The sequence below is a fragment of the Lipophrys pholis genome (assembly GCF_963383615.2).
Source record: "Lipophrys pholis genome assembly, chromosome: 21".
In the NCBI taxonomy this organism is placed as follows: domain Eukaryota; kingdom Metazoa; phylum Chordata; class Actinopteri; order Blenniiformes; family Blenniidae; genus Lipophrys; species Lipophrys pholis.
The window spans coordinates 17,464,199-17,488,314 of NC_137649.1; the positions used below are offsets into that span (position 1 = coordinate 17,464,199).

At 41.8% G+C, this 24,116-nt stretch overlaps 1 protein-coding gene across 1 annotated transcript; it reads right to left on the reverse strand.

Moving 5' to 3' along the window:
• Window positions 1-1,686: 1,686 nt before the first annotated feature.
• ccn2a (cellular communication network factor 2a) lies at window positions 1,687-4,762 on the reverse strand. The gene is made up of 5 exons (XM_080490467.1): window positions 4,234-4,762; window positions 3,882-4,098; window positions 3,518-3,769; window positions 3,197-3,408; window positions 1,687-3,080 (listed from the first exon to the last, which is right to left on the reverse strand). The coding sequence occupies exons 1-5, from the start codon at window positions 4,294-4,296 to the stop codon at window positions 2,784-2,786; spliced, it is 1,041 nt and encodes a 346-aa protein (XP_080346593.1). The 5' UTR covers window positions 4,297-4,762; the 3' UTR covers window positions 1,687-2,783.
• Between the last annotated feature and the right edge of the window lie 19,354 nt (window positions 4,763-24,116).

Here is a 24,116-nt window from a genome sequence, read left to right on the forward strand (position 1 = left end):
GGTTAAAAATGAAAAGGCTATATCAACACAGACAAATAAGGCTGCAACATATGCAAATACAGTGAACAGCAAATAACGTACAGCCTTGGAGGAATTCAAACTGCGAGACGAGCCAAATGTCACGGCTGCTTGAATTTAAGTTTTTTATCCATGACAGTTAAACACAAAAAAAAATTTAAATTTCCCACTAGATTGCCACCAGGTCCCTCACATAGACAACCACTGCACTACTACACATTAAAGCCTAAAGAGCTGTTACGAGCAGGGATCACCTTCTTCACTACATCTTACTCTTCAGGGACTATAAATACAGTCATAACTTTGAGGTTTAGACATGAAACAGAAGAGGAATTGATTGTAATGGAATAGAAAGGGCACCAGATGGCGACATTATACTGTGTTGGCCTTTTTCTTTTTTCTTTTTTTTACCCCCCCTAAGGTAAAACATCACCGCAGTCTCACATCACAGTACAAAGTTGATTACAGGAGGACTTTCTGTGTGGAGTTTGCATGATCTCCCTGTGACTTGTTTTAGGGTACTGATGCTTCCCCATACAGTCCAAAAACATGGCTGAAATCACTTAGTGAGTCTACATTGGCTGGAGGTGAGTTTTTTGTGTGTCCTATGGTGGACTGGGAACCTGTCCAGGATCAGCTCCACCCCCCTGAGACCCAAAGAAGACCCCAGACGATGGAGGTCGTAACATAATTCAAAGTCATATCACTGCAACTTTTTGCTCTTTGCTACAAAAAAGAATTTTTCTATCTTACAGTCATTGGGTATAAAATGACATCTTAGAATGCGTTTAATTGATGCTAAGTTGGCGTTAATGTATCGTTTATTTTCTGTTTTACTGTCATTCCTTTGAGGAGAATAACGACAGTGACATGATTGTATACAATGCTCTGAAGAAAAGAAGAAAAAAAAGCTTTCAAAAGCCCGTTGGCTGTCACATTTACAATATTGCTTATTGACCGTAGTTACATAGTAAACATCATCCTGTTTTTGGACATTGTTTTTGTTGTATCGGCCTTGACAATGTTGTGACTTCATTAGCTAAGCCAAAGTTCGACTAATTGCAGCTGTGCACTGCAGAAAATGAAGGAATAATAATAACTGAATGACAAACCAATATGTTAAATGATCGTCATGAAGGTGAAGTTTGAATGTGCCCTATAATGGCTTGTACGCTCACCTCACAGTGTGTGGAGTTTGCATGTTATCCCTGTGTATGTTTTCCCCGGGCCCTCCAGTTTTCCTCCACACTTTAAAACAATGCACCGAAGGGTAATTGCACATTGAAATTGCCTGTAGGTTTGCGTGACTGTGTGACTGTTTGTTTGTCCTCTGTTGGACCATTCAGGGTGTAACCTGCTTTCACCCAGCTGGGATCCAGTCCAGCACCACACGACCCGATTCAGATAAAGCATTATAGAAGGTGGATTTTTTTCCAACTTCCAGTTGATAATAGGGAGCAAGTGAAACTGTGTTCATCTCATAGAGAGGATTTGGTATCTCTAATTAAACATGACTTGCGCTCACTGAGAGGTTGGGTGAATCATGCATGAGAGCCCCGTCCTTCTTCTCACTTTCAGTAGTGGATGTAAAAATCTTTTTACAGTTTTGAATGTAATGTGTGTTGTTTCGTTGAACCTCAGTCCGATGAACACAAAACAACCAGAGATCTCGTGTTTGTATAAAAAAATATAACATTTTATTTCCAGCTACAAAGTGAAACATGTAACATTTTTGTCACATTTCTCAATAAAATAGTAAAAAATACAGTTGACAAAAAAATACACTATTGATACACTTTGAAGCACAGAACAAATTTTGCTTTTTAAATTAACTTAAACTGTACAAATTTATACAATATTTACACATCAACAATTTTAAAAAAGGAATGAAATTACAATTCTTCCAGTCATTTTGTTCCTCTAGATGCTTGGTTTCTGCTGTCTGACCTGAATCAGCAATAGTCAACACATTTTTTTTTTTTCTTTTCTCAGTGCCATGGCAAAGTCCACTGTGCTCCATATCTAACCTGAAACTCTGCGTGCTGCTTGCGTTCTCGTCCACATGTCGGGCGGAAACTCTGACCTTTCCTCCACTCTGTGAGCAGGGCGAGCGGCGTGCACACAGACAAGGCAGACATTCAGACCTGCGCTAACAGACACACACACACACACACACACACACACACACACACACACACACACACACACACACACACACACACACACACACACACACACACACACACACACACACACACACACACACACACACACAAGGACACATTCAGACCTGTTTGTGCAGGGGAACACTGACTCGCTGTGGTCTGCTCTGCTCCCTGTACAGCTGCTTGGAGTTTGCAGGTCTGGTCTTGGACTCAGAGGGTGGAGGGACTTATTAGACACCTCATTTACAGAGGAGGTCAAGGTTTAGATCAGGTATAAAACAGTAAAATGGACGGGAGGGGTTTCAGGGGGGAATGGGCGGAAACCTGACAGTAGATTTGTCAAAAAAAAAAAAAAAAAAAAAGAAGTTATAGTGCAGGAATCTCTTCGAGCTGCAAGGCAACCCTCTGTCTGAGTCTATGAGGCTGACGTGCACCAGCCATACAAAACACACACACAGACACTACAAGTGTCTGAGCTACTTTTACAATGAGAAGATGGCAAATAAAACTTTACAAGTACATATACTGAGCTGCAAAATGAGATGGAGTTCTGTTTTAGTTTTCTTTCAAGTCGTCCGCTCTAATCGTCCCTCGAGTGGTTCACGCCATGTCTCCCATCATCTTCTTGTAGTACATGGACTCAAAGATGTCGTTCTCTCCGGGGCAGTTGTGGTGGCAGGCACAGGACTTGATGAACATCATGTGCTTCTTCATGACTTGTCCATCTGGGCATTTGAACTCCATGGGCAGGGTGGTGGTCCTGTGGGGGGTGCAGCAACGCCCATCCAGGCAGACGCCGCAGAACTTTGGCCTGTAGGACTTGGTGGTGGTGCAGCCAGAGATCTCAAACTTCATGGGTTTGGAGAGTCTGGGTGTACGGATGCACTTTTTTCCTTTCTGTAGGAATGAAATAGAAGAAAAAGGCACTTTAGTGGGCATTCTTTGTAGGAGTTAAGTGTCGATCTATCCTATCTGAAGTGATTATGAGAGCGGTGCTTTTAGCAAATACTCACCCTGATGCTTTGCTCCAGCTGTGACTCACATGGTCGCACCATACACAGCCGGGTCTGTTTCTCCAGGCGGCAGTTGCGGTTATCATTGGTGACCCTGGTGGAAATCCCAAGGCCACAGGTCTTAGAGCAGGCGCTCCATTCAGTAGTCTGAACCAGGCAGTTCTCCCTCATCATATTGGGGTCTGGGCCGTAGGTCTCCTCTTCTCTGTATGCTGTAAACACAAAACACCAGATTTAAAGAAATGTTTTGTCGTATGATTCAAGAAAGAGATTACAATGTGTTTTCAGAACCATAGCATGGTACAGGTGAGAGTCACTTACCGGCCAAAGCAGAGCCCATGAAGCTGTGTCTGTAGGGGGAATCACACTCCCACTCCTCGCAGCACTTTCCTGGCACCTTGACGCGTCTTGGCATGGGGCAGTCAGGGCTGGGAAGCCGGATGTCCATGGAGCAGAGAGGAACGCAGCCCACCGCTCCATCCAGGCAGGTACACTGGTACTTGCAGCTGCTCTGGAAAGTCTCCCCGCTCTTGTAAACCATGCCACCAAACACACAGGTGGCTCCCTCTCGAGCTGAAAAAAGAAATACAAAAGACGAAATGGTCACAATTTGATCCATACTGAGAGACATTCAATTTCTGGAGTGACAGAGCGTTAGAAAGCTTCGGGCTGATCAGCGGCTCACCTGTGCACACTCCAATGCGTCTGTTGATGGGGGCACCGAAGTCACAGTAGAGGCCTTTATGCGGGTCGCAGACGTCTTTCTCGGTGCACAGTTCCCCCATCTGTTTGGCACACACCCTGCAGCAGCCGCAGCCGTCCAGCACCAGGCTAACTCCTGGGGGACACTGAGGAGGGCTGGAGGGGCACGAACACTGGCCGCTGCACTCCTGACCTGCAGCCTGAGGACAGAAACACACATGGTCAGTATCACATTAGACACAACATTGCCAGAACACGTCTTTCACAGTTAACGTCTTGGTCAAAGCAAAGTGCATCAACTGGACACTTGAAACTAGAAAATCAAGTTGACTCACCATGTGTGATAGCACAATGCACAGCAAAGGCAGCAAAATCATTTTCTTCAGTCCAGCAGACATCTTTTCTTCTATTTAGTAGATAATGTAGATTCTTCCAAATGTCTTTGTGGCAAAAAAGAAAATCTTCCCGTTGTCTCAGAGTTTGAGCTTGAGAAACTTCCTCTGATCAAGTTGATCTCTTGTCTCGTCTTCTTCTTGTCGAGTTTCAAAACTGCTGCTCTGGTCACGCTCGTTTCTTCGTTTCTTTCTGAGTGAAAGCTAGAGTTTAGCTTCAGTAGTAGAGTTGATCTGAGTTCTGCCTGCAGACTGCAGCTCCCTTTATACTCGCTGGCCCTCGCGGCACGTCACTGGGGGCTGAATGGAGAGCCAGCCCTGGACAAACATGGACATACTTGGCATTCTTTCCTCGCTTCCTGACCCCCACTCCAGACATCCCACATTCCTGCTGTCTGAAGGCAAGGCTCTGCTGCTCAGCCAAACAACACCATCTCTCTCTCTCTCTCTCAGAGCGGCTTTCATCTGGAATGGAAGGTTAAGTCTGGTTAGAGGCTTGGGACCCCACAGTGGGAATTCCTGAAGACTGACTTCACAAACAGACGGTACCTATAAATATTAATTTCATGCAAAAAAAAAAATGGAGGAAAGAAGAGGAAAAGACAGCTAAAAAAATAAAATAAATAAAAATTGTAGCCATAAATGACTTTCCATGAAAGAAGAACAGTCTGAGAAACAACAGGTAGGAGCTCATAAAAAAAAGAAAAAGCACAAACATACAGTGATTAAAACCAACCGATTGATGTGTAAGAGTGGTTAAGACTTTAAGCCTGCAACACATTCCTCAGCTTAGGCTTCAAAGGCGAATAAACAGCCTGTGCTTTAGTGAACGAGCAGCAAGTCATTAGAAAAAGGAAATTCATTTGTGTTATTACCTTGAGCTGTTTGAGCTGTTCATTCCTGCACAGAGGCTTGGGCGACTGACTACTGTAACCTTAGCTGCTGCGCGCGTGCAGGTACATCTGGGGGTACTGAGGGGGCCTTTTTGGGTCCTGACATCAGTGGCTGAGCATGAAGATGGAGTATTAGTCTTTTAAACACATTGTGATCACTTTAACATGGATGACCCATTTCGTCTCGTGATGCACATGATATAGCGATTATTCTGTCTTGATCTTATTTCCTTGTGATTTTGAATTTGTTCTGCAGATAGAGACTCGTTTTGAAAAGAGACAAGGTTTGGAGGTTGAGTCGGCAAAACTCAAAAGTACTCCATCCATCTTCTCCATCACTCGGTCCGACACGGGGTCGCAGGGCACCGGAGCTGATCCGAGCTGAGTGTTTGTAAAAGCAGGGTACATCCTGTACAGGTCAACACAGAGAGACAAACAGTCACACACACACTCACACCAACTGGCAATTTATAGTCGCCGCTGCACCTCAAGCACACATTTTATGACTGTGGGAGGAAACAACAAAACTAAAAGGAAACCAGGAAGAACATGCTAACTCTGCACAGAAAGGCACCCACAAGCCCGGACTCTAACCAGAGGTTTTCTCACTGTGGGGTGACAGTGCTTGCCACTACACAGCACATAAACATTTTTTCTTTTTTTTTTAATGTTAATTAAATTTGAACTTTATGGTGATTTTACTGTATTATCATGATGATCTTTTAACATTGCTTATTTGTGTTTCTGTTTATTGGTGCGTGGTTAAAAGAGGACAACAGTTCTCCACAAGTAGTTTTTTTTATTGTTGTTGTTTTGCCGAATTTTGTTACAAATGCTGTTTCTGAGTTATCTGAGCTGGACAGACAGCCCAGCTAAAGTATGCAGGACAGGTAGTACAGAAACAGCCCGTCCCAGTCTTAATGGTTCTTCCTGAAATTTACGATTAGTCCAATTGAGCATAGATCTGTTTTCTCAATTTGTCTCAAAGAGGCAGCCTTTTTTTCAGAACATTCTTAAATAGAGATGTTATTTCACTCTTTACAGGACGTTTTGACTTCATATGAAGTTAAATATATCGAGTCTAGGTCAGCATAAATGATGATTAAAAAATCCCAAGTCAGCTATATTAAAAATACAGCTTGGCCCATGAACACACGCAGGACAGATAAGATGAGAACAAAGACAATCTCTCAGATTTCTCACCTGCCTGATGAGGTTTAGTCTATGATGGACATGAACGTCCAGGTGGGCCATGTCCCTGGTCGGGTTTATTCTATTACATCAAACCTAAAAGTGGAGGATTGCAGGAAAGAGGCTAGACGGAGGTTTGTGTATTTTTTTTTCCTGCTCCTGAAACGGGCGGGGGATCACACACCAGGCGAGACTCTTATGAGAGGCGGCCCTGCTCTTTCTTCAGCCAGTGAATCGGAAATGAAAAAACTCCCAGAAGAAACCTGGAGCTGCAGGAATGTGAGCGAGAAGCCAGCAGGCTACTACAGAGGAAGCGTCCCCATATATGGACGGCTGCTCTTTCCCTAATATGGATATGTTCTCTCTCTGTACTCAGTCAGTACAGTAGGAACTCCTTCTAGACCGTCTGACCACGGCTGTGAGGAATACTGTGTCTGTCAAAACAAACCACAACTAGTGTGTGTGTGTGTGTGTGTGTGTGTGTGTGTGTGTGTGTGTGTGTGTGTGTGTGTGTGTGTGTGTCTGGTGTCAGTCATTACATCCTGAAGGACCAAAACTCAGGATATCTAAAGGAAGCAGATTGACTGAGGAACACGCTCCTACCACTCGGCAAAACAACTCTCTGACATTGTTATCTTTACACGCAACTCAAATTACTTTCTGAAGTTGTTTATTTAGATAGTTTATCTCCCATCACTGGATATCTTTGGTATGCTTTTAGGACATTTTTTTTTTCTTCTAGAAGACACAGTGAAACATTCATGATTTAGATGACGAAGCCTTTAACAAGTCAACTGAGTAAAGCGTTGGGGTTTTATTTGATTTTTAATACAATAAGTCCACTCAACTCAGATGATGATCAAAAGTGCTCAATTGTAATTATTCTTGGCCTCGACCATTTCTGGAGGTTTTTCTGTTGTGTTGTTGTGAATTCTGCACTCAGCTCAGCCTGTAAGGTCTCAGGGTTTTCATTACTGAATATCAGCGGGCTGACTGGGCGAGTACTCGCTGTTTTGCAGATCTGGATGTGTGGATGGGATGGATGTGGTGGCCAAAGGAAACATATGGTTCTGTGTGCGGTGGGCTCAGATATGTCAAGGCTAAGTATAGATTGCGATATTTGTCTAGGAGAATCCCTGCGGGTTAAAATCAGTGATGGAACAGCGGTGGTGATACAATGTCAGGGGAGTCTGTTCGGCTTTGTACTCTTTGGCACGCGTGTTATACAACACGTCTGTGTGTTAACTGTCTGACCTTAAATCCTGCACACTTTCACACGCTGGAAAAAGCTGCTCAGCATGCTGTGCACTCTTGGTACAATTACAGTAGTTTTGAATTAGATTTACCAACATATTGGAGATTGTCTTGTGCTCAAGTGAAATACCTGGTGTTACACAATGTTTTTATACAAATATTCAACATAGCCATATTATATAAGGGGCCGCACTTTTATCATACTAACTCTAAATTGTGCCAAAACACACATCCGTGTTTGACAAAGAGAAAGACAAAAACAAATAAATGATAGAAAGACAAATGACGTCATGCAAAGAAGACCAAGAGTCGACCTACTCGACAAAAAAGCTCAGCAGAGGCACAAGGCTGATTAATGGAAGAAAATATATTTAAAACTCTTGTAGAGTGTCCATGGTAGTATTCTGCATACATTGATTACATAAGTGAAGTCGTGAGTGTTGGCAAAGACAATATCCTTCACTTGATGCCACATAAACAACAACTGTGTATGTGTTAGAAATAGCAATGACAATGTGTGTCCTGTTTGAATGAACCTGAACAAAAGACTAAACTCAAACAGTGGTCTTCCTGATTTAGCTCACAGGTCATAGAGACGTCTCAGATTGTGCACCGGAGTAATTCCAGGTCGTGACCTCCTCTTCATCTCGAGATTTGTTCCTCTCCAGTTATAGCCCTGTTACGTTGGTGGGCCCTTCATAGTTACAGTGTGACATCAGAAGGCCACAGGAACATGTCAGCTGGGATGATTCCAACTTTAGGAGCTGTAGAGGGGACAGTCTCCGTGTCTGACCAGAATGCATTTTTAAACCGCCACGTCAGGTTCTGGTGACAACACTTTCCTCTTTTAGTCTCTCTTTTCAGGCACAGAAAGTGGAAATTACATGACATGTGTGTCTTTTGACACACGGCTTGTGTTTGCTTTTCATCAAATCGTGGTTGATGATGTCACACCCGGCGGTGATGTCACAGAGCAGCCCTCTGTGTCCGGTGGGCCGTCACGGTTCCCACACACTGCCTGTATTCAGCAACACTGCAGTCATCCCTTCCCAGCACTTTCAAAAGTGAATGGGAAGACAAACATCCAAAATAAAAGTTGCACCAAGCACCCTGTTTCGAGGGAGCATTTTTGTTCCACACTGGGTCAGATGAAAAACTTTCATTTCAAAGTGAACATTTATAGTACGCACAACTTCGAAAACCATCTGTCATTAATTTGCTTTCGTGTTCTTTCCATTTCATGCTCGTTATAAAAAAAAAATGAGGGAGGTTCCGTGGATGGATTTATCCAGACCATGCAGAAGTACTTAATGGGGTTTATTTATGCCCCCTGTTGCAATTCTGGTAGGAACAGCGAGTCAAAACTAATGTCTAATACAGAAGCTTAGCAATATATCCTGGGGTTATAAATTATGTAAACTAAATGTATATGTGTGTGCGTGCGTGCGTGCATAAAGTCTGTGTATGTGAGTGTGTATGTACAGTAGGTGTTTATTTATTGCAGTTTTTGAATGTACTGTATGTATACATGTAGTTCATACATAAACTATGTGTGCATACATGTTTATATACATAATGTGCATTTACAGTGTGTGTATGTCAATGTACAAGTGTATGTGTGGCGAAGTATGTTTGTAAGTATAAGTACTGTGTGCGAGCGAGCGTGCGTGCGTGCGTGCGTGCGTGCGTGCGTGCGTGCGTGCGTGCGTGCGTGCGTGCGTGTGTGTGTGTTTATCAACAATGTGTGTAAGTTTTTGCATTGTTTATGTATGCATAGATTTGCACTGTATGTGTGTATGTTTGTGAATGTGTAAATAGAGTATGTGTATATTTGTGTGTACAAATACACTTTGTGTGTGTACCGTATCTGTATATGTACATACTTGTAGTCTCTGTAAAGTATGTATATGCATAAATGCCTGTGCATGTGTATGTATATGTGTAAATGGATAATGTGCATTTACAGTGTGTACATGTGTTTATATCTGTACTCTGTGTGTGTGTGTGTGTGTGTGTGTGTGTGTGTGTGTGTGTGTGTGTGTGTGTGTGTGTGTGTGTGTGTGTGTGTGTGTGTGTGTGTGTGTGTGTGTGTGTGTGTGTGTGTGTGTGTGTGTGTGTGTGTTTTTCCAAAACTAGGCCCACATTTGAAGCTTGGGGTGTGCTACCTGCACTCTGCTGTCTATTAAACTGAATTCCATTAGTGGTAGCTGGCAGACTATTTGTGGAATGTTCCATGGCTTAAACCTTCAAACAAACCATCCATATACCACAGTGTCAACTGAACAAGAAACCAAGATCTCAAAATGATTTTCCTGCCTGCATTTTTTTTTTTTCTGCCTCTTTGAACTGCTTGGCTGCGCACTGCTGAGTGAAGAGGGGAAAAAAACAACGCGGTTGCTAACACGACAGACAATCGTGTTATTTTGTTATTTAGTAAGAATTTGAACATTTCGGCAGTGTCTCCAAAAGCACGGCACACACATTTATTAAATTACCGCTGCACACAGCCACTAATGACATAATTGCAGAACAAGGGAACAAACCCGCCAAGACAGTAGAATAAATACATAACATTCCCGTGTCATCTGCAGCGAATGTGCTTCATCAACAAAGCAAACAAAGAAGTAAAGTCGTGGTGGGAACGCAAAATGCAGCGCGCTTTCACATTTCGGAGCCTGTCTGCAAAAACACTCACGCGGGGCAAAGTCTTAAATGCATTGGATGATGATCTGTTGACATTTAACAATGGGGAAGGAGCGGGTGAATTACTGACACATGAAAGTGTTGGAAACTGATGGAAACTTTTTGAAGCCTGTCTGTGAAGAGACGAGCAGTGGAAACTAATAATGGATCTGGTGCCTGGGATGATTTGTTACGATTTAACAATGGGGTTGGTGGGCAGATGAACTGTCAAGATGGAAACCGTGTCTATTTAAAGCCCGGAGTGGTGGAAAATGTTTAAGCTGGAAACATGCATGAGACCAAATCTTTTTCAGGCACGGCCCACACGAAATAGTTGGGTTTAGGATTACTCGGTGTAATGGGCCGAGATATAATATATTGACTGTTTGATGCCAGAGGGACATAGTTGGGAGGTGGATTACATTCTTTTTTGTCGATATTTCTCATAAATCATTTGGTGAGATAGGAGAGAGAGGGAAAAATACATTTCTTTCATCTCCTTTGAACAAAGCCTTTTTGACTGGCCATAAAAGAAGCTCGCAGGTGGAAACTCGCAATAGACTGAGCGCCTGGGAACATTCATGCAGATATAACAAGGGGAACTGATGGCTGGCTCAACTGTCAAAGTCGGAGGGAGAGTGGAAACTGTCTATTTAAATCCTGCGTCCTGGAAAGTGTTTAGGCTGGAGACACTGATGAGAATTTCAGGTTGTAACTCTTTCAACAAACAACCGAAACTCATCTCAGCTGTGGATTTACTGCCACACACATGGACGTGGAAGTCAGGTGGTCTTTACCTAAACACAACTGCATGTGTGTCCAGGACGGCCTCTGTTCTGTTTCCCTGACCTGTCGGCTGGAGGTTGAGTGGGTTTCTAATCTTAGGCATTGGCTCTGCCTCGGTCTGTGTGAGAGTTTCACACTCCTTTGAACCGTGGATTAAACAGGGCAGAGTTTTGGTGATTCCTCCTCACTCCACCTCCTCATATCGGACGTCCAACCCTGTGCATAATTGGGATCATGAAGTGTCAGCGACCCTGTGGGGATGGTTTATTCTTTACAGACGAAGGTTTTTTTTAAAATACGGCGTCGGTTCGGCCACACACAGCGCTACACCTACAACAAAAGGGTTTCACTATGGCTTATTCAGTATGACCATGATGAAGGGCTCTGTCGTTATTCATTGGGACATTGTTTTGGCACATATTCTTATTAACTTCCTGCTCAGAGTAAGAAGCTTTAGATTAGGAGGCCATTCACTAACTTGAAATCGTATTGAGCAAGACTTGTGAAGCCTAATAAGTTAAACATTATACCGTGATGGCGGATGTAAAATTGATTTAGAAGCAGATACAGTAAGAATCATTTCTATTATATATAGGATTTTTTGACACTGTTGTTAACACGCTGCATCTCAAAAAGCTTTGGGTGGCAGCAGCAATGACGAGCGGTGGGAGGAGCAGGTGGGAACCACAGCATGAGAGCAACAATAGCTGGAGTGAAACCAGCGAAGCAGGAGGTCTGTGTGAGGAAGTGACCAATAAAGACTGTATTAAAGCGTAAACCAGGAAACATCTGAGAGGTTCAGAGAAGCTACACTGTTAACTGTGTGGGTGTCCATGTATCATTGCCGTAAGAATATGAACAATATCAGTCCAGTTCTATTTGATTTAATTACAGAAGGAAATGTCATAGCAGTGTCGAAAAGTTGACTAATGGTACACAGAAAAGTAATCGATATTATTATAATGACAATCATTGCAGGGAGATTATACAAGGAAATTAAACAAATCTCATGAGAATCCTGCCGTGTCACTTATTACAGCGAATTCCGCATAAAACCTGTAAAGTTCACATCAGCCAGTTGAATGTTATTTATACTATACACTTTTAGAGCAATATGAAACGAATACAGAAAAAATATTGAAGACAAATAGGCAGCTCGAAAGAAATTCAAAATAAGCGAAAATACAGGTAGGGAAATTTGAGGGTTAACAAGTTAACTTTGGGAGGTCCAAGTAATGCTAAATTGCAGCTCATCCCCTAAAAGTACCTTCTGTATTACATGCTGCAGCTATAAGCAAAGGGGGGGGGGGGGGGGGGGTATACATAATGAAAGAAATCAAGAATCTGACCATGTGTACTTCATACAGTATTGTTAAATTAGTGCAATAGGACTACAGGCAATATATATTTTTGTCTTCATGACACATACTGGGAGCTTTTTTTCTGATTCTGTCACCTGATCTGTTTCACTTTATACTATTGTTTTTATTTCTTTCTCTCCTCTCTCCTCTCTCTCTCTTTCTCTGTCTCTCTACAGTAACATTATATTTCCTGCTGTTTTACATTTTTCTTTGGGGTGCATGTCCCCTCCATCCACCCTGGTTCCTACACCAATGCCACAACCAACCACATGGCAGGAATGGGAAGAAAATGTGTTCTGCGTGGTCATGAATGAAAGAAAGTTTTGACAAAGTCAGCTGAGCACATTTCAGGAAATAACACGAAATGAAGTTCCACATTTTGTGTGCACTCTACTTATTTATATCAAAAGTTGTGTTTTCGTCCCACTACAAAAGCCCCATATTCACTGTTTCCAAAACTCATTCATCCCGAGGTACGGAGAGTTTGACCACATCCTACCTTTTCAACAGTTCAGGAGAGAAGTCCATGCATGGACCAGTTTGAACTGAATGTGGCTCACACAGAGGAGGCTGTGAATGTAAATACCTATTCTGTAGCTTTCTGAGCCCACCGCTTTCCCTGCAGGAACGGTAGTTCCCCCCCTTTTAGCTTGGCACACGACTGCATACCTCAGCTAATTAGCTTCCTGTAAAAGCCTTGAATAAAAACATTGGCTTTAATCACACGCTGCTGCTCTGTCTCATTCGCTGCCAAGGTAAATGTTGCTCAGAGCAGAGAGAGAGAGAGAGAGAGAGAGGGAGAAAAAAGAAAAAAACAAAAACACATTTTTCTTTGTGGGTTTCTGCTGCCCAGACAGGTGTTTCACTCCGTGATGTGCAGCGATCCAGGTCAAGATGTTACCCCTCACATCACTCAACATCAAACACAGCCAGAGTGTTTTTCTACCATTAAACTTTTTAGAGGCTTTCATTTAAATTCATGTGAATTTTCTTCTCTCACGCTGAGGGTGCTTGAGATGTCAAGCTGGTTTCTCCGAGTGTTTGTTCAGTGTCTGTTTTGCTGGATTGTTATTTACCAGCTGTCAGTTTGGTGGAACTGGGCTCTCTCGTTAAGTTCAGCAGATACTTTTACAGTTTGTTTACCATGAGGAAAGGAGTTCCTGCCACTAAGTGTGTTGATTCATTTCTGATCATTTAGCAGATGTGTGTCAGTGACACACATTTCTATTTATTACACCTCAATCAAACAAACAGTCCGGGTTGATCATAGGTGCTTCTTCAAGTGTTACATGACTGATGTTACATTTGTTTATTTAGATAAAAAAGAGAATGTAAAAAAAATGATGGATGGATGGATGGATGGATGGATGGATGGATGGATGGATGGATGGATGGATGGATGGATGGATGGATGGATGGATGGATGGATGGATGGATGGATGGATGGATGGATGTCAAATCACAGTGATCTTGACCTTTTGGTCTTTTTGAATGTGTTTTACATGAAGATACTTCCACAGTGCTTTAAAAGGTACAAACAGATTAACAGGTCGAGGCTTATTGCCAATCATCGGTCAGTTTGGTTCTGGAGTAGGTTTCCATCTGGTAAAACACACATTGTTGAATCTTTTCTGTCATTTATTTTATCTGTTTTGTATGTGTAACCTTTGTTATGTCAGGCACAGTGGTGACAATGGTAGATCCCCTCAGTCAATCATTTTTCATACCATAAATATTGAAGTCAATGGAGCCAAACCTGGCACACACATTAAAATCTACACTTCAGAGTTGTCCGTGAACTCAAAATGCATTTCTTTGAATTGTGGGAAGAAACTGAAGCATCCAGAGAAAACCAATGACAACATGCAAACTTCACACAAAATGTGCCAACCCTAAAGTGAACTCGTACATTTTCAGACTGATGATGACATAATTATGTTATTCTTGTGTTATATTATGTTCTTCAGATCTTTCATTTTTGTTTTTTGTTTTGTTTTGTTGTTGTGGGTTTCTGTAGGTTGTACATACTGTAGGTTATTCATAGAATCGATAGGAAAGGCATCGATAAGCCTCTGGCTTCACCTCATTCCCTTTCTTGGTCATTTAAAGTGAACAGTATTTGTTGGTGTTTGTATTTCCTATATGTTGAATTATGACCAGAAATAATGCATTCATTCATTCATTCATTCATTCATTCATTCATTAAATTATATAGTTCTTTTCTTGCTGGAAGCTGCTAATATAACGTTTTCTTCCTGCAGCTTCAGATCAAACATGTCAATATACACAGCATTCACCTAATCCTGAAATTATATAAATTAATTAAAGAATATATATATATTTTTTTTTATTCCAATTGACAACGTAGAATGTAAACAAAGAGGGGGCAAAAGGTTCTTTTGTGTCCATCATGCGACTAATAATCCTCACGTTTTACATCACACTCCGACATCACAGCTCCGTGTTAAGCCTCTTGGTCTGATTCACTGGAAAACAATGTTTCTCGCTGTCTGCGCTGAGGTAGGAGAAAGGTGTGAAACCTGGGTCGTCTGCTGCCGGCGTGACAGCTCGCTGAGTGATAGCTCCTTCCTGCGTCATCACTTCCTCCTCACCTTGCTGAGGAATCCACCTTTTCCACCGTTCCAGCTGGGGAATAGTACACGTTGTTGTGAGGAGGGTGATGCTATTTTCCACTGGTAGTCTGCAGTTGGCAGACGTGTTACGAGATAAAAAGGCCTAACTTTTTTTTTTTTTTTTTTTAAATTGGACGCGTCATCCTGGCCTCAAATTAATCATTTATCAAAGCATGGACACATTTTGGAAAAGCTATCCATCTTCTGGAGCACTTCACTCAGGTTATTATGGGCGAGGGCAGGATACACCCGGGATAGATTGCCAGTCTATCACAGGGCAAACACACAGAGACAGACAACCACACACTCACATTCATACAGAGGGGCAATTTTTAGGGTCACTAATTAACCTGGTAGGAAACCGGAGGGGTAACATGCAAACTCCACACAGAAAGACCTGGCCGGTATTTGAACCCAAAACATTCTCGCTGTCTAACCACTGCGGAGTCGTGATTTAGAATTCACGAACATGAATAGATGTAGCGTTGAAAATCCGCTTTATTCAAGAGAGTGTACAGATGCGTGTGGGAAAAGAAAAGTGAATGAATTAACTTTAGTGAATGTATAAAAGTATAAGTGCTAAAATCTACAAAAAGAAAATTGTTAAAATTCATATTTTGATTTTGATGACAATAGAATTCTGTATTCTGTTGAGGTTGTGTATATACACCATGCACTATAATACAACATGAACATTTGTATGTGAAAGCCAGTTTGTCTTGGATTTACTCACTCGTGAGCTTATATCATGTTTTTCGGTCACAAAATCTAATAATTTCAGCAGAAAAACTGGTCAAATTAAATAAACACACAATCAGATGACAGATACCCGTAAAATCTACTTAAGTACAGTAACAATGTACTTTCCTTTTCTTCATCTCCGGTAACACAAGACCAAGCGTGACCTTCGAGTAATAGCATAGCAGCCCAATCAATGAGGGTCCGATTGCCACACGACAGACAGACAGGCAGACATGGAGCAGGGTGGAGGCTGATGTCTGACCTTGCCGCTCGCAGACAGATGAGGAGAGGCCTTTTTCGTTTCCAGACGCACACACAGACAGGGAGGGGTCCTGGTAGCCACTGTGCAGAAACGGCATATCTGGAAACAATTAGTACAGATGGGAATCACGACCGGGACGTTTTCTATACAGCACAGCAATAAAAATCTGTCGGGACTTTTTTGGGAACACTTTGCCTCTCGGTTGTTCTCGAGGTTACACGAGCGTGTCGATATTCCAGAAAAAAAAACCTCCCGAGAAGTGGCCGTTCACTTTTCTCACAGTTAAACGAGGTTGTTTTCTAATCTCTCCTTTCATCGGGAACACCGTGGCGTTTACACAAACAGCTTAGCAGAAGGGGAGACCCCCTCAAAGCGATATTTTCACAGCCGTTTGTGAATCAGAAGTGAACTAATCTTTCACCTTCTGTCCCGTCACGTCCGAGTCCCCTTCTGCGTTGATCAGCACTAAACAACCCCACCAAAGAGCAAATCTATTGTTGACTTTGACTGTTCTTTCGCTCCAGACATCACACAGAGGCCATTTTATTTCTGTTGATGCTGCAGGGTTTCGGGGCCAGGTTTCACTGGTGAAGCCAAATATGCAGCAGTGATGAGACGCAATCATCTTTCACTCCCCTCAAAAGAGCCTTTGTGACCTGAACATTGTTCTTTCAGACCGCGGAGGTTTTTTGTTTTTTTTTCTTTCTTTCTTTTTCTTCTTGTTGCCAGTTTGCCAGGATCGGCAGTGATGTTCGCAGGCGAAACCACAAGTTTCATTAGTCATTAGTTATGTAACTACCAAGAATCATACAGTGTTATTAATGCTTTGTATTATATAAAGTCTGCAGACAGTGTGTGCAGAAAAGCAACCCGAATGTTGCCCATTAAATTCAACGCTTCAACCTCAACAATCCGTCATCCTAAAAGGGCCAATCCAGATTTTTTCTCTTTTTTACCCCAGTGTCAGTTTTTTTTTTTTGGGAGCGCACTGCCCAGCATGAAAAAAAACCAAACCAAAAAAACCCTGTATAACTCAGTGTTGTTAAGGCCTTGTTTACAATGTCTTCAGGGACTCTTTCGGGAGTTTTTTTTTTTTTTTCCAAGTTTCAGGGAGTAATCTTGCATCAGGCATCAGATTTGGGGTTTGGAGCAGAGCTTGGTAAAGTACTCACATTCTTCACTTGAGTAGAAGTGCAGATACTACAGAAATGAGCCCAATGCAGCTTATTTACAATTCAAGTTGATAGATGATGCCTCGCTAAAGCATCTTAGATTTGCTTCTTTTTTCTCATAACCTGGCTGAACTTAACACAAATCCTATGAATCTAATTTAAACATTTCTTTTTGAAGGGAACTTACTTAAATTTAAACTCTTGGTATTCAACCAATATTCTTAACCTCTGGACAGTTAGTCACTGTTACCTTTAACCAGATTAGGCTATTTAAACTGACATATCTGCGTAAACAGAAATCTTTGTGACGTTTCATAGCAGCACATTGATGACTGCTTTATCATTTTAGTCAATGTATCATGAAAAATATTCCTAATCTTGTCCAGGATAGTTGTAAGTTGTAACTTTAAAATTTTGGAAGACTGCAACGACCAAAACAGTGTTGTTCTTTTGAGGAATTAAGTGTTCTGTTCATTTGTTCATCCTTTAAGCAACAAGGCCTTGTAATAACAAAGTAATCACTAAAATATACACAAATAATAGTCTGCTTTCACATGGTCCAAAAATACTTGCTTATTATCAGAAAGTCACCATACGAATAAGACCACAGAATTGGCACCATTCATTTCAAAGTTAGCGGTATGACTTCCTGTTTGCTCATGATTGTATCACCAGTTGTTCTGCGTCTTTGCAACAACCAATTATGTAGTAATGGCCAAATACATAACACCTTGGTCTTCTGTCAATGTAATAAAGATCATGATAATGTAATAACAGTAGTATAATAAGTTATTACATGATTAAAAATAGTCATTAATGTAATAAGGCATACACATGGCTGCATTTCTTGGAAATAAAAGCCTTTTTTGCAGGATTTGTGCAGTTTGCTTATCAAAAATGGGTAGAATGGATGAGATAGTTATCATAGTCATTTATTGAGGATACAAACTCTGCAACAGACTCTCTCAATCATGGGTGTAAAAATGTTCTACGATATTCTCACATTACTGAGAATTGTTATGTCATTGGCCATTATTACATTATTGGTTGTTACATGCCTCAATCTCCATACAATGAGAAGTGCTCATGGTGAGCACTGTTATAAATGGTAAACAGATGAGACACCAGTTCAGTAAAGTCGCACTCAAGCAGACCTCCAGACATGTCGCACCCAGGCCCTTGAAGGCTAAACATCACTCTTCAGTTTTGTCTCTTGCGGGAGCAATCCTCATCAAACGCGAAAGGCCACATGACAACATCATACTGTAATGTCTGCTTTGCAGATTATGTCTTTGTCCCTTTTATAAATCTTAATCCACTTAAAGACATCAGCATGACCTCCCCCAAGCGTGTTGTTGAGCCTCATCAGCTATGAGCTCAGTGCTTTCTCTCCAGCTGCATTCAGTCATGGACAATGTTTAAATCCATCAGCAGAGGAGCTGGCGGAGGAGATGACGCCGGGAGGAGCCATCATCCTGGTGTTTGTCAAATCAGTGGCAGCAAACAGGGATTTTTAACAACTGATGTAATGCATTTTGTGCATGTGGCTATAGAGAAGCCGGCTATGTTTTATAGCATGGTATTTATGGCCATTTGTAAGTGGACTGGCTGCATTAAATTGGTGTTTTCGACCTCTGTCAATCCTTTGTGAGTTCCCTGTAATCTTTGTTGAAGGAGGTAAACAGATGTGTTATTCACAGTTGCCACTCCAAAACTAAGAACACAAGACCAAAAGGTGGACTTGATTATTTATTGAGCATCTAGAATGTGACAAGATGAAACACGGAGGCTGAAACTGAGCCTCTCGTGCTATACAGCCGTGCAGGACGTATGACCGGGGCCCCTCATGCGGTCTCACTTACAGCACAATGATTCAAGGGTGCGACAGTTGCGTAACTGCGAGGTGTCGCGTAATGCAGTGTGAATATGAAGCCTTGTCCTGGTGAGAGGAGTCGGTACGGGACACATCGGACAGGTTGATGTTCTGTCTCGGTGGGTCAATATGCCACCTGTCTCGGGGGCTTGTTTCTTACATGTTCTTTCCCTTCACCCTTTCATATGCTCACTTTACATAATTACCCCCAGACGTTTCCAAGTTGTTAGTGTCACCCAATTTGATTTCCCATTTCGCATTTCGTTCTTTTTCGTTTGTCCACTCCACCCATCTGGTTTCTGTGGGACTGATAGCCAAAAGATCTTTTAGCGGCTCCTTGTTTTATATCATCGTGCTCTGTTTTTTGTTATCCTTGTGTCCATACTTGAAACGTGCTTGGCCTACTGGCTTTCATTAAGCATGTATAAACTAAAGGTTGTACTTCTTTTACCCCCTCTTTTGGGCACGACCCTTTGTGGTTTATTGTAGTATGTGTTACCTTTGCTTCTCACGGTAACTGTTCCCAGGTATGTTATTCTCCTGCCTTTTGGACATGTGGTTTTGCGTGCCTGGCAGGGCGGCGGGCTGCTCTCCTGGCTCGGTGTGTTTATGCAGGTGCGGGACATTCGGGACAAACCGCCCTGAAGAGTATTTTGGAGGTGCTTTTCAGAGCAGCTTACCCTGCAGTATTAACAGGGGCCGCCTATATGTGGCATTTACTGGGACAGCCCAGAGAAGGCATTTCCTCGGGTTACTGGAAACGGAGCAGTAAAGGGTTTGAAATGGAGTCAAACACATCAGAGCGAGAAATGTTTTAATGACAGGAGAAAGGTGGACTCCTTAAAGTACAAAGTCTGAGCACCATCATCCATAAAAAAATAACAGTACTGATGTATTTTGTCACCCATCCATCATCCATCCATCCACCCATCCATCATAAATCACCACTCTATCACAGAGCACATGCAGAGAACCACTCACTCAGTATCTATGCTTTTGGACTTTGGGAGATAAACAACACATGCAAAGGGAGAACATGCAAACTTGCATAGAAAAGCCTCGAGCTCAGGCTTGAATGAGGGTTTTCTCCCTGTGAGGAGGGAGTACTTATCACTACACAACTCCGTGGAGGGAAATGATTTATAAAATGTGCCCAATTCTTCAGAATGAATCCGAAAGCATTAGAGTGCTCCTGTTCAGTATCACAAAATATTTAATCAATCAACTATTGGCATTTAACACTGCAATGTTTTCATACCATTTTAATCATTTAAACTGATTCACCTGCATTATTATGGAGCGCTTAATGTCACACATAAAGACTATTTGCCACATCAACCTTTCTTCGTCATCACGTCTGCACAGGTTTCCTCTGTGAGCTACACAGGTTGGGTAAATTGCCTCGTCTAAATTGTCTGCAGGTGTAAATGTGAGTAAACCAGCCCTCTGACAGTCGGGTCACCTGCTCATACTCACAAGATGGGATCAGTTTTTGTCCAGTTTAACAGAATAAGTGACCATAAAAGAAGTGATCATGATGGAACTTATGATTTATTGAAACACTATGGGACTGATCTACCAAAGGTTTATTAAACTGATCTACTAATGGGAGGATCACTTTTGATAGAGAGTGAATTAAAATAAAAATAAAACACGTTATCCGTCCTTTCCATGTTTTCATTGTTTCTTACTTTGTACCACATATGATAAGATGGTGGAAACTGGCTCAGGTGCTGTCATTGTGATGAGAAGCATTTCCTCAACTGGCTCACCACAACCTTTGTTTGCAGACTTCATCATCTACTTCATTTCTGTGCAGTACCCTCAAATGTTTTTTGTTTTTTTTAAATATACTGCTTTATGTGTTCACTATGTAGTGACCAAGCAAATCAACTTGGAAGTGGTTTTATTTCTAGCTGATCATCTAAAGCAAGCAAACCTCATCTGTTCCTGTTTGCAAGTTATGTCCCTCGTAGTGTTATTTTTAGTTAATCACCAGCAAAAGCTACAAAAACTGAAAGCACAATCCATATACGTGAATTTGCAATTCAGCATGCTTTATGCAGGGATTCAGTAAAGAGCCTATATGTTTTTATTTTCAGATAACAGGAAGTTGTTGCATTTAAGCATTACTCATCTCTCTTACGTTTGAGACCGTTTAAATAATGTACACATCCTTGTTATTCTCTGCCTCTGGGTATTCCTTATTTCTTTTTACAGTAAAAGCCTGAATGATCAGAAAACCTTGCTGCTTCAAGCAGATCCAGGGTTTGTGAGATAACAAGAGGGTTTCCTGACAGCCAGGGTTACAGTTCACATGGCAAGAAAACAGTGGTCATCAGCAGAGGTAATGACAGGCTGACTGTTTGCCTTGCCTGCATTGTTAGATAGAACAGGAAAGAAGAATAGACTTGCCCTGTTTGGCTCACACAAAAGTTTCTGGGATAATGAATTCCTTTGGTTTGGTCAGCCAACAGTACAAATGAGGATAAAGGGGGAGGAGGACTTAACGAAGGAGAGGGGAAGCATGTTTGTCCAGTCAGCATGGAGGGCGTTAACAAGCCCCTCTGTATTGTGGATAATTGCAGATTATTTGTTTGATAAGTGGATTGACCAGAAATGAACGTTTGTGAGTACAGACGTGCAGAACAACAAAATAAAGTCCAGTTTGTTTTCCATTTTCTCTTCAAGTTGTGTCTAGCCATCTGCTGCTGTCTTTATCGTGAACCCCATCGAGTCTTCAGAAACACTGGTATTACGATCAGACATATAAAATGACCAAAGTGAATTCTTTTTGGGGGGAAAGAAAAAAAATAAGTATTTCAGTTACTGAGATGGATTAAAAACCAGGCCTGTTGGCCATAGAGAATCGAGTTTGGTCCAATAGGCATCTATCTGTTACTCCTCACATTAACAACCCACGCAGGAGTTGGCTGGCTGCTTACAGGTTCAAACTTTATAATATTTTCACTCTCCAGTATGTTCCACTTTAAAGCATGTGAACTTTGGCACTGGCTTAAAATGAGCACATGCTCAATGAGCCATACTGTTGCAAACACACTTCGCACACGCCTTGAAACACAGTAAGCGCACACACAGACACACACAGACACACACACACACACACACACACACACACACACACACACACACACACACAGCGCTTCCACATGGCAGAGAGCTAGTTTGAGAAATTTGAAAGAAAACAAACAGGATTCCTGAGCGGTGCGGTGTGGCGTGAGGCTGCTGGACTCAAACACAAAGAGAGGCCTGTTTCGCGGCGTGCAGGAGCATTCCAGCTAACAGAACAGGCTCTGGGACACTGTTGACCTAAGCTACTTTAGAATGTTTGTGCAATAGCTTTTGACCACTTGATTAAAAATATCGTTTGATGCTGAAGCGAGCCGTGTCCTAGCGAGGGGCAGTTCAGACTGGTCTGAGCAGGGCAACACGCTGCCGCACGAAGGCAGAGCCCCTTTGAGAAGGTGAGCACGGACTTGTTTGCCCGGAACACCGAGCCACAGTCGGACCACTGACGGTGGTCATCCTTGCTGTCGCTCGATTTTGAAATTATATAAGGTCTGTTCTCCGCTGAAAAAAAAAAAGAAAAAGAAAGTGCGGTTTTAGACGGCTGACCATGCAGGCTCAAGACTAATTAGCCGAGATGTGGGTCATCTGTTTTCACCATACTAGCAGCAAAGCTCCTGGAATAGGAATGTCAAACTTCTCCAAACCTTGAAGTTCTCCTTCAGCCACAGCTTAATGATACAAAATGAGGCATTGTGAAGACTGATGGAAAAACTGGGTTTATCCTTCTTTGAACAAACTTCAGATATGTTAAAACGGCCCTCAGGACAAGGATATTTCTTCTAATTTGGGTTTACAGTATATATCTATAAATGATTCAAACTTTTGTATCTTCACTGGTATTGCACAGATTTTTGGAAAGCGCATAATGAATACTATACAGCAGAACACAACACTTCAGCTTTCTGGACAAAACTATGTTCACATTGCTGGTTTTCAACAATTATTTTTGAAATTAGTAGATATTAGTAGATTACAATGAAGCCAATCTTTAAATCATTATTGATCCCTTACTGGGAAAAAGTGCCAATTGAAAATACAATTAAATCTCCAAAAGTGAAATACTGTAGAACTAATCTAGGCCTTTGTGGTCTGTTTATTCTAATGTGTTGTATCTATGCATTGCTTAAATCTTTATAACACGAAGAGTATAAAGCTATTCTATAATGTATTTATCTGTAGATTAATGGATTATAGATTAATCTATCTATTAATTGATTGGAAATATAGCAGGATAAAGTATGTGACAATTATTTATTTCTTTGGTCAGTATAGCCTATGATTCAAAGATTATATTCCCATCAGCCTCAGCTGTAACTTAAGTGTGACGCTAATTAACTACCACATTAAACAAAGCTGAGCGAACATGGTGAGCATCTTCATCAAAAACATCAGTGGAATAGCAACATAATTGAGAACATTATCGAGCCGAGTAGCAGTCCTTGCTTCTTTCTAACTGAAGGAAAGCCAGAATCACATAAACGTGCCATCAACGAATAATAAAACTGACTATTATATTTAGAATAACCAGATGACAAAAAATTGGCTCAACAGAAAAACAGAACCTGGACTGGAGTTATATGCAGCTAAAGCAGACGTTACTCAGAAGCACTGGCCAAAAAAAATGGAGTTCAGGGATACAAACGCAACAGGCTCTCCTCTCCTATAGCTAATATCATAGAAATGCCCTTGAGCAATTTTCTGAAAGTCTAAATTGCTCTGGTGGAGCTGCCCACTGGACCAACAGTAGAAGACTGTGGTTACGCAGGGCAGCTGCCAGCGATGGATGTGTGTAACTTTGTATGTGTGAAGCAGTGCGTTGATGAAAGGGAGCATGTGTTGCTGGTAAATATTCCCAGGGTGACTTATGGCCAAAAGCAAAAGTCTATAC